At 47.8% G+C, this 15,956-nt stretch overlaps 1 protein-coding gene and 1 pseudogene across 1 annotated transcript; one reads left to right on the top strand and one right to left on the bottom strand.

Annotated features, from left to right (window-relative positions):
• Positions 1-1,944: 1,944 nt before the first annotated feature.
• LOC121442658 (potassium voltage-gated channel subfamily D member 1-like) lies at positions 1,945-14,953 on the bottom strand. The gene is given in 9 exon segments (XM_041644259.1): positions 1,945-2,522; positions 6,476-6,726; positions 7,119-7,217; positions 7,305-7,388; positions 7,482-7,644; positions 13,705-14,068; positions 14,071-14,668; positions 14,670-14,761; positions 14,764-14,953. Coding segments are annotated over 9 exon segments (1,953 nt in total). The 5' UTR covers positions 14,828-14,953; the 3' UTR covers positions 1,945-2,284.
• LOC121442659 lies at positions 4,499-5,250 on the top strand (annotated as a pseudogene).
• Positions 14,954-15,956: the final 1,003 nt, after the last annotated feature.

The following is a 15,956-nucleotide window of genomic DNA, read 5'->3' as shown; positions in this document are numbered from 1 at the left end:
GGGCAGTTAATAAATATTTGATGATTAAAAAACTACTGGCCGAGCCGGGCGATGGTGGCGCACGCCTTTAATCCCAGCACTCGGGAGGCAGAGGCAGGCGGATCTCTGTGAGTTTGAGACCAGCCTGGTCTACAGAGCTAGTTCCAGGACATTCTCCAAAGCCACAGAGAAACCCTGTCTCGAAAAACCAAAAAAACAAACAAACAAACAAAAAAACTACTGGCCGGGCAGTGGTGGCGCAGGCCTTTAATCCCAGCACTTGAGATGTAGAGGCAGGTGGATCTCTGTGAGTTCAAGACCAACCTGGTCTACAGAGCAAATTCCAAAACAAACTCCAAAGCTACACAGGGAAACCCTGTCTCAGAAAACAAAAACAAAAACTAAAACAAACAAAAAATCTATTTCAAATTAGCGACCTGACACAAAAGTTGATCCTCTCACTCAAGGCTTGAAACATGGCAGTCTGAATCCACTATTTGTCTTCGCAGTGTTCTACAGAGCTCAGTCACATACTAGCCTGGCGTGGCCAGCATCCAGGAGTGAATGTAGGGGACATCCATGACAAAGGAGGATATAACAAACTCAGAAATAATTTTATTAGGGTTAAATGTGTAGGGTTTTGCTATCAGAAAACATGAGCTTTTACCCCTCTAAGTAACAACAATGTTGCTCTGGATCTTGGTTTCTCCATCTGTGAATGAAGGACTTGGAATAGATTAATATCCGTGGTACACCACTGGGCATGGTGGCATATGCCTTTAATCCCAGTATTCATGAGACAGAGGCACGAAGATCTCTTGAGTTCAAGGTCAGCCTAGTCTATAGAGCTAATTCCAGAACAGCCAGGCCTATACAGAGAAACCCTGTCTTGGAAAAAATCCCAAGATACATCAGTCTTAGTACCCTTTGGCCTGCTTTACTGCCTCCAGAGACCAACTCTTCCTATCACCTTCTTTCATTTCTCCATGATCCTCATCTTCATTCAAGAATACATCACTAGCCATCCGCCTCCCATACCCCATACTTCTACCCACATCAGCCCCTTCACTGTTGAAAGAAATTGAGACCAGAGTGTCCTTAACCCCTAAGCCAAGCCCTCAAAGTCAATCCAGAGTCAGTAGATGCTCAATCCACATCTCTCCTCTTAAGTTTTATTGACTGATGAAGACTTCATCTTTGTCAGCTGCAGGTTTCGGGGTGGGGGGCAGAGCTGGGAGACAGGGAACCTGAGATGACGTGAAATTTCAGTCTGAGAGCACAGATCCAGCAGGTGACCCAAGAGAGAGAGGAGAAGACTATGTGGAAATTACAGGAGGAGGCAATCAAGAAGTCTCTTCTGTCCCTCCCAGGGTTCAGAAACAACCCAGGCTTCTGCCTACACTTCTGGACTCCTGCCCAAGACGACAGAGTCAGCCCATGATCTCAAAACCCAGCCCTGCTCGAGCTGGGTGCCAGGCTCTTATCTCAGCAGGTCCAGAATCCAGACCAACCGAAGAAAAAAAACACCAGAGAAGAAAGTAGTTAGATGTGGCCCATCTGATTGGGGCAGATGTATATGCTGCAGCAAATCGCTCGGAGGCTTTGCATATGGTTACGGCAGCAGCTGCTATTGCTAGAGTTTGCTGGAGGCCCAGCAGAGGGCAGGTGGCAGGAACTCATTTCCAGCAGCCAGGGAAGCAGGTGGTGGTGTTTGTGCTATCTCTGTGTTAGGAGAAGCAGCCTGAGCCCTCAGCCAAAGCTTGGGGTAGTGGGTCACTCCAGAGGCCACAGCCCATTAAGCCAGCCCACAGCTTCCAAATCTGGGAAGTGCTGGGCCTGGTGAAGGGCAAAGACCTTGCCCACTATAGGCAAAATTAGAGTTGAGGGTTCTCTTTTCTGAACCCTCGAACTTGCACAGCACAACCAAAGAGAAGAGGAACTCTCATCTCTTCTTGTCAGGCCAGACCTCAAATGTTAGACTACAGAGCACTTTAACCTGCCTCTGAGGGCCCAAGGGAGGAGCATGCAAGAGGCCAGGTTAGGAGAGAGAGGCCAGTCCCGGCATGCTGAGGCAAGGAGGCCAGGACCTATGAAGTCCCAGTGCTTCAGCTCCTGTTAGGAAAATTGTTTCCCATGCCCTAGCTACTTCCCCACCAGATGGGCCATTCCATGAAACTCCATTGCATAGTTCTTGGCAGGGAGCATAAGGGGTCCCCAGGTCTGCCCCTCTTTGCCTCTCCCAAATATGGCTTTGGAAAGGAGTTCCCAAAAATTAAGAGGCCCTCTGAGTGGGCAGACCCATCCCTCACAGGGAAGAGATCTTCACAGTCTCAGGAAGGAGGCAGGGGGTACCCAAGCTGGAGTTCCTGAGGGTAGGGTTGCTTCGGCCACCACTGACACCACCACCACCAGGGGAGGAAGGTTGACTCTCATCTGGTGTGTTGGCAGGAGGGGTGGGGATACTGATGATGGCAGCCACGAAGTCCCGGCTATCACAGTTCAGGTCAAGGCTGTCATGAGGCTTGGCATTGAGGCTTGAGCGGCTGTGAACAGGGGTAGGGAAGATGGAATACTCTTAAAAAGTCATCTTGATAATTGCCACACCAATTGTCACATTGATGAAGCACCTACTTGGTCCCTTGCACTGTGCTACAAATTCTTCCTGCATCCTCAATTACGGTAAAGGAGGTCCATTCTGCAGTCAACTAACTGGTCTTAGGTTCAAATTGTGATCACATTTTACCACACCAAAAAAAGTGCCTGGACATAGGGTATACACACACACACACACACACACACACACACACACACACACTTTTTGTGATGTTGGGGAGTAAATCCAGATCCTTGCCATGTTTGTCTGAGTACTTCATGCATCGAATCACTGAAACTGGAGTTATAGGTGGTTATGAGCCACCACTATGTGGGTGCTTCTATGAACTGAACCCAGATTCTCTACAAAAGCAATAAGTACTCTTTTTGTTGTTGTTGTTGTTCGTTTGTTTTGTTTTTCGAGACCGGGTTTCTCTGTAGCTTTGGAGCCTATCCTGGAACTCACTCTGTAGACCAGCCTGGCCTTGAACTCACAGAGATCCACCTGCCTCTGCCACCACAGTGCTGGGATTAAAGGTGTGTGCCAACACTGCCCGACTCAATAAGTACTCTTAAGCAGGGCCGCCTCCCTAGTCCCTCTATTGTTTTTAACAATGCCAAAACTATTACAAGGATCTATAATAGGAATAGGTAATAGTGACACACACCACTAATTCTGGCACTCAAGAGGCTAAGGCAGGCAGACCCTGAGCTTGAGGCTAGCTTAGGCTGCATACATAGTGAGACCCTACTTCAAAACCAAACAGAACAAACAAAAAGCTAAAATGTCTACACTAGGATCTATAAAACTGAGTCCTCATTCCTTTCTGACTGTCTGCCTTCTTGCCTGTCCCCGACTTCCCACTCTGCCCAGAGTAGTTTCCTTGCCAGACCTCCGATGTACAGAGGCTTCATGGCATTTGCACAGCGGGACACGGCCTGGAAAGCGCTTCCTTTAGTTACATGTATGGCTTACTCCCTTACCTTCTTTAGACCTGGACTCGGACACCATTTCAGAAAAGTTTTATTTTCTTTAAAAGAAGATTTTCTTTTAGATTATTTTGTTTTACTTTATGTGCATAAGTGATTTGCCTGCATGTGTGTTTATGTACCACAGCATGCCTGGGGCCTATGGAGGTCAGAAGAGGGCATCAGATCCTCTAAAAGTGGAGGCAGAGATAGCTGTGAACCATCATATATGAGCTCTAGAAACCAAACCCAGGTCCTCTTCAAGAACAACCAGTGCTCTTAACCACTAAGCCATCTTTAGCCCCCAAATAGCTTTTTGTAGCCGGGCAGTGGTGGTACACGCCTTTAATCCCAGCACTTGGGTGGCAGAGGCAGGCGGATCTCTGTGAGTTCAAGGCCAGCCTGGTCTACAAGAGCTAGTTCCAGGTCAGGCTCCAAAGCTACAGATAAACCTTGTCTCAAAAAAAAAAAAGAAAGAAAAAAAAAGCTTTTCGTGACCACACTACTAAAACTGCGCATGGCTCAGTGGTAGAATATTTAACTAACATTTGTGAGACCCCAGGTCCATTCCCAGTACTAAGAAAGACCGTTCTTATTGTATTTTTGAGACACTTCTCACTAGGTAGCCCTGGCTAGCTTGGAACTGACTATATAAACGAGGCTGGCCTTGAATTCAGAGAGATTAGGTTACCTCTGTCTCCAGGGTGTTGGGATTAAAGGTGTGTGCCACCACGCCCAACCTGAAAGCAGCGAGGCTGCTTGCTGTGGAACAATCTTTGTACACTGTGAATATCTGTTGCTCTCATTGCTCTAATAAATGACTGAATGGCCGGTAGCTAGGCAAAAAGGGGTTAGGTGGGAGAGCCGGACTGAGAGGAAGCTCGGCAGAAGACGGGCAGAGTCTGGAGAATTGCGAGGAGAGAGAAGAAAGATGAACCGTGCTGAAAAAGGTGCCACCATGTGACAGAGTGTAGATAAGAAATATGGGCTACGCCTAGTGTACAAGGAGGTGACAACACTGATGGCCGACCCACCTGATGGCATTAAAGTCTTCCCCAATGAGGAGGATCACACGGACCTGCAGGTTACCATCGAGGGCCCTGAGGGCACCCCCTATGCTGGAGGTCTGTTCTGTAGGAAGCTCCTACTGGGCAAGGATTTCCCTGCCTCTCCACCCAAGTGCTACTTCCTGACCAAGATCTTCCACCCAAATGTGGGGGCCAATGGTGAGATCTGTGTCAATGTGCTCAAGAGGGACCGGACAGCTGAGTTGGGCATTCGACATGTGTTGCTGACCATCAAGTGCCTGCTGATCCACCCTAACCCAGAGTCTGCACTCAACGAGGAGGCTAGCCGCCTGCTCTTGGAGAACTATGAAGAGTATGCTGCTTGGGCTCGACTGCTCACAGAGATCCATGGGGGTGCAGGTGGCTCCAGCAGTGGGAGGGCTGAGGCTACCCGGGGCATGGGAAGTGGGGCTACAGCCTCCACTGACCCTATGACCCCAGGAGTCCTGGGAGGAGCTGAGGGTCCCATGGCCAAGAAACACGCAGGCGAGCGAGATAAGAAGTTGGCAGCCAAGAAAAAGTTGGATAAGAAGCGGGCACTAAGGCGACTGTAGTGGGCTCTTCTCCTTTCTTCCTTCTGTTCTATCCCCTCCCACTCTGTCTCTAAGTTATTTAAATTATGGCTGGGGTGGGGGAGGGAATGGGGGAGCACCAGAACCTGGATTTGGTTTTCTAAATAAAAATTGGAAAAAAAAAGAAATATGGGCTAATCTAAGTTGTAAGAGCTAATAGTAACAAGCCTAAGCTCTTGGCTGAGCATTTATAATCAATGATGAGTCTCTGCATGGTTATTTGGAAGCTGGCTGTCGGGACAGAGCTGACCTGCGATCTCGACGAAAGCCTGCCTACAGCTAGAGAGATGGCTCAGTGACTGAGTACTGCTCTTCCAAACTGTGGTTCCTAGCAACCACATCAGGCAGTTCATAACCTTCTATAACTGTAACTCTTAAGGACCTAAAGCCTAGGGCTTCTATGGGCACCTACAATCACATGCACATACCCATACACAGACACAGAATTGAAAATAAATCTAGCCGGGCGGTGGTGGCGCACGCCTTTAATCCCAGCACTCGGGAGGCAGAGGCAGGCGGATCTCTGTGAGTTCGAGACCAGCCTGGTCTACAAGAGCTAGTTCCAGGACAGGCTCCAAAACCACAGAGAAACCCTGTCTCGAAAAACCAAAAAAAAAAAAAAAAAAAAAAAAAGAAAATAAATCTAAAAGGAACCCCTGTATCATCCTCTGCTCAGTAGTCTCTGGCCACTGTTCCTGATTTATTTTTCAGCTTGCTACTTTCAAATGTTTGATTCAGTATGTCATCTGTAAACTTGTTTGTTAAATGTTTTTTCCTATTAAAATGTAAGTTTCAGGACACACGGATTCACTCCCCAAGCCCATGTGTGTGTGTGTGTGTGTGTGTGTGTGTGTGTGTGTGTGTGTGTATTGGGTGGAACCTAAGGCTTCCTTCATATTAGGCAAATGTTTATCATTGAGCAACATCCCCAGCTCAAGAGATCCTCCTGCCGTAGCTTCCTGAATGACTAGTCGGCCATAGAATATGCCACTGCTATTACTCAGTAAGTATTGAAAAGAATGAAGAACAAAGCGTAGTGATGTTCGAGTATTTTCTACCACCTGATGGCTGGAGCTGAATTAGCATAAACTGAAGGTCAACTTGGCCTATACACAAAGCAAGACCCTGTCTTAAAATTTTGAAACATGAGGGGTTTCCAAGACAAACTCAAGATCCGTGCCCAGAGGAATCTGGTTTTGGGCTTGACTTGCTAGGCCTACAGTCATGAAATCTCAAACCCATGGCTCAAATTCTGCACTTTCTAATGGTGGACAAACAGGTGAGCCCGGCACTTACCTCTGAGGGGCAGGGCTCCTCCGAAGCCCTGCTAGAGTGTCTAGCTCCTGCATGCTGCCACGGCTGACCGAAGCAGTGGAGTTGGCAAGGCGGATGGCTCGACGCTTGACCCTTCTAGGGCAGCAAGATGATAACAGGCTGCCAGGCCCCATTGGCTGGGAAGACACTGAGGTACTACGGCTGGTGCGACCACCCAGGGAGACAGCTCCAAGAGCCTCACTGAAGGTTAGCTCATCTGTGAACTCATGACACTGTGGGCAGAAGGTAAACAGGATCACAAGGTAACCCATGCCATGGAAACCGATACAACTCCCAGACCTTTGCTTAGAGAAAGTCGTTCACTCTCCCTTTTCTTTCCTTGCCCATCCTAGAAGCCTCTTTTTTTGAGACAAGGTGTAGCCTATGTAGCCTTGGCTGGCCTAGAATTCACTATGTAGATCAGGCTGGCCTAGAATTCACTATGTAGATCAGGCTGGCCTCGAACTCATTGAGATCACCTGCATCTGCCACAAGACTCGGTCTCTTAAAGGGAGCACCATGTGATGTTCACAACTACATGGTAAGGCTTTCATCTCAGTGAGGGAAGCAACTCGGTGTCCAGAAAGACCTCCCTCCTGCCAGGTGACATCTTGTTTGGCCTCACCGTAGTCTTCTCTAGACAGTGCAGCAAATGGTGATGCTGCTGTTCAAAAGCAGAACGGCTCCGAATGCACAGTGCCTGTCCCTCCCCGCTGCCACTATCCTGGAAGAGACGGAGCAGAAACAGGCAGTGAGCACCTTCCCCTCACAACCCTGCTCACCCCTAACCCCAATAAATGCACCTCCCCACCTCAAGGCCCCCATTTTGCTTATACTGCAGGAAGGCATTGGTGGTGCCGCTCTTTGCCAACCGGATTCTTGCCAGGCGCACCTTCTACAGAGAGGAGACAAAAGATTAGACACGTGAGACCAGGGACAGACGGGTTTAGGGTGTAAGGAACGGTGCTCGGAATGGTGATAAATTTACCTGCTGTGCTCGGCGCTTGTCAGCACGCTGGTTCTGATGGTAGATGCGGCTAAAGTTGGACACAATGACTGGTACAGGCAAGGCAATGACCAAGACACCACTAAGTGAGCAGATGGACCCAAAAATTTTGCCAGCAATGGTGCTAGGCACCATGTCTCCATACCTGGAAAAGATAGAGGCAGGCCAAGGTTCAAGAGGTGTTCAATAATCCCCGATTCCACCCACCCACAACTGATGTGTTCTGCAAACTTGGCCAAACACACGTACTCTCTGAGCTTCAGTTTCTTTCTTTCTTTTAAAGTTTTTTTTTGTTTTTGTTTTTGTTTTTGGAGAGTGTTGCTCTGTAGTCCAGGCTGGCCTTGAACTCAGAGATCTGCCTGCCTCTGCCTTGGGATTAAAGGGGTATGCCATCACCGCCCAGCTCTTTTTACATTTTATTTTTTGTGCATGAGTGTTTGCCTACATGGAAGGATGTGCACCACATGCATCCAGAAGACAGTGTCAGATCCTGGAACTGGAGCTAAGGATGGTCGTGAGCAGCAAGTTGTGAGCCATTTCCCTAGCCCCAGTTTCAGTTCCTTACACTGAAAATCTGGAGAACGGGGCCTAGGGAAATAGCTTAGTGGTTAGGCCTTGTAGAGGACCCAAGTCCAGCATCCATGTCAATCAGCTCACAACTACCAGTGACTCCAGCACCAGAGGATCCAACGCCCTCTTCTGGACTCCAGGGAAACCTGCACTCACATGCACATACCCACACACAGACACATACTATACACATAATTTAAAACTAGTAAAAAATAAATCTTCAAGATGCGAAGAATAGACAGGCAGTGGTAGCACACACCTTTAATTCCAGCACTTGGGAGGCAGAGGCAGGTGATTTCTGAGTTTGAGACCCATCTGGTCTACAGAGTGAGTTCCAGGACAGCCAGGGCTACACAGAGAAACCCTGACTCAAAAACCAAACAATTCAAAATGTGAAGAACGACTTCTCTGGTCCCCAGCAGTAGCGGTCAAATGAGAAATGGGGCTGCCTTCAGTTTCTGCCGTCTGCTGCTCTCATCGAAGCCATGAATTGGGCATCATTGTCATCTGGAAACCTACTAACACCAGCAAAAGGGAAAACAAAGAGCAAATACAGGATCCTGGTGGCTAGAGAAATGGCTCAGGAGTCAGAGAGTCCCGCCTCTCCAGTTCTGATGAGAGGCTCTGTATTCCAGAAGCAGTCTGTTGGTTTTACTTGCTTCTCTACATTCTTTAGGAAGGACCCCTTCAAATATCCCCCAGAAGAAGCCTGGAAAGTGTCGTCCTATGAAAGATAGGGAGCCTCCAAGCAGTAGTGGTGCACACCTTTAATTCCAGCTCTCAGGAGGCAGAAGCAGGCAGATGTCTGAGTTTGCGGCTAGCCTGATCTACAGAGAAAGTTCCAAGAATTCCAGGACAGCCAGGGCTATACGGAGAAACCCTATCTCTTGAGGAAGAAAAAAAAGAAAGAAAAAAGTGTGTTATTTTAGGGGCTGGAGAGATGGCTCAGAGGTTAAGAGCACTGGCTGCTCTTCCAGAGGACTCAGGTTCAATGCCCAGTACCCACACGGCAGCTCATAATTTAACTCCAATTCCAGGGGACCAGACACCTTCACACCAATGCACAAAAAATAAAGTTAAATAAATTATTTTTCTTTTAAAAAAGAAAGACAGGGAGCCTCAAAACTACCCTGCCTTCCTCCAAACCATCACTCTCCCATGGAACAAGAGCAGAACCAGCTCAGAGAAGGCGCCATAGTTGATTTGCCCAGGAACATACAGCACACTTTTTTTTTCTAACCACGAGACCAACAGAAACTCCTTTGAGAAATTCAGCCTCTGCAATCTTCAGACAGGGTCTCCAGGCAGACCTCAAACTTACTACACGTCTGAGGATGACCTTGAACTTCTGATCCTCTTGCTTCCACCTCCCACTGTGTACTGGGATTACAGGCACCTGTAATCCCGCTCAATTTATGGAGTGCTGGAAATTCAACCTAGAGCTTTAGAGGTGCCAGGCGAGCACTGTATGAGTTGAGCGACATCTCCGGATCTTCTCATTTGTTCTGAGCATTCAGGACTGTGCCCAGAACCTCTCTAGCTTGGCCATTTCTAGCTATGTGATAATCATCTCAGACTATGTCTCACCTATGTGCCACAGGAACACCTACCGTCACAATTGTTCTGAGGACAGTATATGGCAAAAGACAGCAAGATACCTACTGCTAACTCGTTCTTCGTACTCAATATTTATTGATTTGATCCAGTCATGAACTTCCAAGCAGAATTAATCTGTACTTCTTAGAAACTTTTGTACTTCTATTGGGTACTGAACAAATTCAACCATTCTTTCTACAGACATTGAATGACAACAGTCTACTTAATCCTAGAGATGGGAATTTAGAGAAGAATCACAGCATCTGCCTTCCAATGTCTGAAAAGCACTGGAAGGAGGCAGGGGAGATGGCTCAGTTGGTAAATACCTCTTGTACATGCAAGCATGAGAACCTGAATTCAGATCTCCAGAACCCATGGTAAAAGCTGTATCAAGATGTGTGCCTAGAATCCCAGCCCTGGAGGACAGAGATAGGCGTGGCACTGGTCAGCTAATCTAGTTGAATGGATGAGCTTCCGGTTCTGTCTCAAAAAAATAAAGGTGGCAGCCAGGCAGATCTCTGTGAGTTCAAAGCCACCCTGATCTACAGAGAGAGTTCCAGACAGCCATGGCTACACAGAGAAACCCTCTCTCGAAAAATAAATAAAACATTGTTTAAAAGGTAGCAGAGTGTGGTGGCACACACTTTTAATCCCAGCACTCAGGAGGCAAAGGCAGGTGGATCTCTGAGGTGGAGGCCAGCCTGGTCTACAGAGTTCCAGGACAGCCAGGGATACACAGAGAAACCCTGTCTTGAAAAACAAAAACAGAAAACAAATTTCCTGGACTCTAGGTAAAGGTGGAAGGAGAGACTACAAAGTTGTCCTCTGACCTCCATATGCATATTCTTACATGTACATGCTCAAAGCACACACGCGCGTGCACACACGCAAGTGAACACACACACACACACACACACACACACACAGGGTTAAAGAGAGAGAGGAAGCTTTGAATTGTGACACAAGCCTAGAATCCCAGCATTTGGGAGACAGAGGCAGAAATAGGATCATTGTAAATCTGAGGCCAGCCTGGGTGTACAAATTGAGAGTCTGCCACAAAACAAAACACTGAAAGCTGGGGCAGAGCCTATGGCTACTGTGGTGAGATCTTGGGTTCAAGCCCCAATAATGTCCCTCCACGAACAAAAAAATCATGAATTTGGCAATTCCATCTGTATCTATCTCAACTGTTTCCTCTCAGGGATTGGCAGTAAAAAATAATACTCATCCCAGCACTTGGGAGGCAGAAGCAGGTGGATCTCTGTGAGTTCGAGGCCAGTCTGATCTACAGAGTGGGTTCCAGAACAGCCAAGACTGCTACACAGAGAAACCCTGTCTCACAGAACCAAAATAATACTGATTTATTATAATAATACAGAACTGATATAGTCAGCTGGGTGCCATAGACCCGGAGTCCCAGCACTCAGGAAGCAAAGGCAAATGGATGGTGAGTTCAAGACCAGATTGGCCTACTTGGTAAAAATCTATCTCAATACAAAAGTAATGCTGAAAATACCTTCTGGAAAACATCAAGGAATCACGAACTCCCAGCGGCTGTGTCTATACAGTCATATAGCAGTTTTAGAAGGTTGAAAAATCATGGCATGCATGTTCAAAATGGAAAAATTTGGTGACAAGAAGCCATGCACCTAAATATCCTGCGCCAGAAACATTCAGAGAACTCACGTGGTATCACTGAATCCTCTTTTTTTTTTTTTTTTTTTTTTTTGGTTTTTCGAGACAGGGTTTCTCTGTGGTTTTGGAGCCTGTCCTGGAACTAGCTCTATAGACCAGGCTAGTCTCGAACTAGTCTTGATCCGCCTGCCTCTGCCTCCCGAGTGCTGGGATTAAAGGCGTGTGCCACCACCACCCGGCACACTGAATCCTCTTAAGGCTCTCATTTCCCACTTTACAAAGAGGGAAACCTAAAGCCCAACACGGTGGCTCATGCCTACAATCCCAGTAGTTAGGAGGCTTTGAGTCTGAGGCCAGCTCCGACTATCCAGTGAATCCAGGCAGGCCTGGGCTACACAGCATCTAAAAGAAAAGAGAAGGAAACTGGGACCCTGAGAGAGTGTGACAAGAAATGAGAGCAACATGGACAATTTTTGAAGCCTAACCTGGAAAAATCAAGATACGTTCAGAGCCGAGAGGGATTATAAACTTTAAAGATAGGGCCATGCTATGTAACCTCATTGGGTTGGAACTTGCTATGTAATCTAGGCTGGCCTCAAACTCAAAGAGATCCGCCTGCCTCTGCATCCTAAATGCTGAGATTAAAAGCCTGCACCACCACACTTGACTTCTCTAAATATTTTTAGATAGGATCTCATTGTGTAGCCTTGGCTGTTCTGGAACTGATGTGTAGACCAGGCTGCCCTTGAATTTACAGAGATCTGCCTGTCTCTACTAAGGTGGTGTGATTAAAGGTGTGCCCCACCAACCAAGCTAAATTTTACTTTATTAATATTGATATATTTTACTTTACATTTGTGAGTGTTTTGCGTGCATGTAAATTTGTGTACTGTTGGAGAATATTTGTTTAGCCAGGCAAAGATATGTTAAATTTGTTCATCCTACATCTGATAACTATGTAAAGATGTGTTGTATTTGCGTTAATTAAATAAAATTAACCTGGGCTCAGAGAGGCGGGGTTAGTAAGAGGTTGACAGAAAGTAGCAAGGAGGAACTTAGTGTGTGTGTGTGTGTGTGTGTGTTTTAGTTGGGGTAGTGTGGAAGGGATTGGCTTCTAGGACACCAGCAAAGAGACAAAGTTAGCCAGCTGTTACTCTAATTCTCTGAGCTGGCAGGTTTTCACCCTAGCCTTTGAATCTTGAATTTTATTACAACGATAGAGATTTAGTTAGAACTACCTTTAGAAGCCTGGCAGTGGTAGCGCACACCTTTAATCCCAGCACTCAGGAGGCAGAAGCAGTTGGATCTCTGTGAATTCGAGGCCAGCCTAGTCTACAAAGTGAGTTCCAGGACAGCCAGAACTGTTACACAGAGAAACCCTGTCTCAAAACAACAACAACAAAAATATATAAATAAAAAAATAAAAGAGAGAGAGAAAAAGAAAAAAGAACTACCTTTAGAAGCAGCCACAGAGCCACAGAAATCCCACCCCCACTGGCTTTAGGACTGGGTACATCTTGGCTGGGCTGTTAGTTTAAAGGACCCTCTGGAATTGGAATTGCAGATGGTTGTTAGTTGCCATGTGGATGCTGGGAACCAAACTTGGGTCCTTTGCAAGAGCAGCAAGTGCTCTTAACCAGTGAGTCATCTCTACAACCCCCTAAAATTTATTTTAAGAGGTTTATTTTGCTAGGCATAGTGACACATACCTTTAATCCCAGCACTTTGGAGGCAGAGGTGGGCAGATTTCTATGAGTTCAAGGCCAGCTTGATATGCATAGCAAGTCCCAGGCCAGCCAAGGTTGCATAGCGAAATTCTGTTTCAAAAAACTAAAAAAACAGATGATTTATTATTATTTTATTATTTTTAATTTACGTATATGTGTGTAGACATGTGCACAACTGCACAGATGCCTGGGTGGCCAGAGGCATCAGATACCCTCGATCTCAAATAACAGGCCGTTGTGAGCCCTCCAACCCGAGTGCTAGGAACCAAACTTGGGTCCTCTAGAAAAGAAGTATGTACTCTTAACTGCTGAGCCATTTCTCCAGTCCCAGTTTTTTTTAATTTTTATAGATTAGCAAACTGGAGCTCAAAAGGAGATAAAGGAGCCAAGCATGCTGGTATGTATATACCTGTAATCCCAGCCATGGGGAAGTAGAGGCAGGAAGGTAATGTGTTTGAACCTAGCCTGGGCTATACATAGCACAACAACCTTGTCTCAAAAGTGGGGTGGCAGGCAGAGGCACAGCACATATTTTGTAGGTGTGAAGCCTCCATGTGAGGCTCTGGGTTTGATATTCATTCGTTACCGTACAGGTATGTTCTAACCTTTTAATGTTACAGAAAGGGTATGTGTCTGGCAGTTGGATACCCAGCTCCCAGCTCAAGGTCTACACTTACCCAAGTGTGGTCATGGTAACAATGGTATACCAGAAGGCAGCAGGGATGCTTGTGAAGTTGGTCTTGCTAGTGCCCTTCTCAGCATAGAACATGACAGTCGCAAAGATGATGATGGTCATGGTGAGGGAAAAGAGGAGAAAGCCCAACTCGGAGGCACAGCTCTTGAGGGTGTAGCCCAGAATCCGCAAGCCCTGGGAGTGTCTGGAGAATTTGAAGATTCTGAAAACCCTGAACACACGTAGGGTGACGAAGGCACCAGAGACATCATCATTCTTGGGCACAAAAAGCCCAATGTAGTAGGGCAGGATGGCTACCACATCGATGAGGCTCATCACACTGCGCAGGAAGCGGCAACGGCTGGGGCTGCAAACAACCGCAGAAGGTATTCCCCGGTGAATATGAGTACGCAGGCTGTGTCCATACAGAAAAAGGCCGTCGGGAAGCGGTCACCACAGGGTTGCTCTCTCGTGGGTCGCCGGGCAGGGCCACGGCATGGGATGGTCTCCACTACATTGGCGATGACCGACACGGCTATGAAGAAGCCAGTGACATAGTAGAAAACGAGTGCTGCAGTGCTCGTGTGTGGGTTTTCGAAAGCCCTCCAGAGTCGCTGTCTCAGGGAGCTGCCTGCTGGAAGGGCTGGACCTTCCCCGGCCTGCTCAGCCTCCTCGTCTTCTGCCAGGCGCTCTGCATTCTCCTTCTTTCGGTCCCTGTACTCTTCAAGACAGCAGTCGCCCACAAGCTCTGGTACCAAGCCATAGAAGGCTAGCTCCTCGTCAAAGGCCTGGATGCACTCCTGCCTGGGGCAGTGCAGCCGGCCTGTGCAGTAGAAGTTCAGCACGTGCCGGAACATGTCTGGGTCACGATCAAAGAAGTACTCGCCTGATTCAGCATCGTAGAAGAATTCCTTCTCCGAGCTGCCCAGCAATGTGTCTGGATAGCGATCCAGCGTGTTTTTCCAGGCAGGTCTCAAAGCGCCGACCGCTCACATTCACCACCAGTACCTCATCACCTCGGGATGCCTTCACCTCCGGTGCAGGGGGCAGGGGCTGCTGGCTAAGGGCAGCCAGCCCACTGCTGCAGCTCTTGCAAATGGTAGCCATGTGGCCACACCGGCCGCCATCCTGCAGCTCCCCCAGGCCCAAGGAGACTTGGGGGTGTGATGTTTAGGAGAATGTGACTAGCTCCAGGATGGAGGAGGCTTGGAGAGACCCTGGGCTACCCAGACAAGGAAACTGATGTGTGTGTGTGTGTGTGTGTGTGTGTGTGTGTGTGTGTGTGTGTAGAGAGAGAGAGAGAGAGAGAGAGAGAGAAACCAATAGGAACCAGAGGAGGAGGAAGTAGAGAGACAGACAGGCGCTTGGGGAGTATTGGGGGTTTCTAGGGGACTAAGAAGGGGTTAAAGTGCTAGAGGAACCAAGAAGGATCCTCAAGTCTAGAAAGACTGAGATGAATCTAAAGTCAACACATTTCTGAGAGATGTCTGAGGGTGTTCAGAGGGACCAAGACATAGGTGGGGGGTTGTTCACACTCACAAGATTTCCCAATAAAGAAGGACCTGGAACCCCTCGGTTGAGCTGAAGAGGAGGCAGATAGAGGCATTCAGAGAGTTGGAGAACAGGACCAGAGATGTTTGAAAGAGGCTGAAGGACTGTCCACGCCCAGAAGACTGATGGGAAAAGATGCCTGGGTTGGAGCCCCCTTGCAGATTAATAAAGGGGACTGGAGCATCTCAAGGGTGGCTAGACAGCGGGAGGTTGTAAAGATACTAAAAAGTGTCTGGGGAGTGACTAGTGCTGCCAAGAATAGCCTGGAGGATGTGTCTACAATCTCCAGGAGTTCCGGGGAAAGTAGCAGAGGTGAGGGCCCTCTAAAGAGGATTGAGAAAGGGGGATAGCTAAAGTGGTATATGGGACTAGCTTATTTTTTAAGAGGCCAGGGGATATGCAGCAGAGAGGTTCCCTGGATGGGGCTTAGGAAGCCTGGTCCCTATCAAGAGCTCTGAATGAGGAAAGGGGGGATGTGGGGAATCCCAAAGGGCCAATACTCAACTGGACTGAAGTTGGGTATAGCCCCCTGAGCACACAAGAAACTCGCAAAAGACTATGCAAAGAGGAAGGGAATTCCCTCAAAATAGGTTGGATAGGGGGCGGGGTATTGGAAGAAAGTTGGGTGTGTCTTCCAGGAGAGGGGGCTGATGAACCTTGCAGGAAGCTGGTAGGGGAGACTAGGAGAAGGCTGGGTCCCACCGT

This window comes from Microtus oregoni, unplaced genomic scaffold, assembly GCF_018167655.1.
Source record: "Microtus oregoni isolate MIOR12 unplaced genomic scaffold, Mior012 000092F_ref0000046, whole genome shotgun sequence".
Lineage (NCBI taxonomy): Eukaryota > Metazoa > Chordata > Mammalia > Rodentia > Cricetidae > Microtus > Microtus oregoni.
This window is presented reverse-complemented; position numbering and strand designations above follow the sequence as displayed.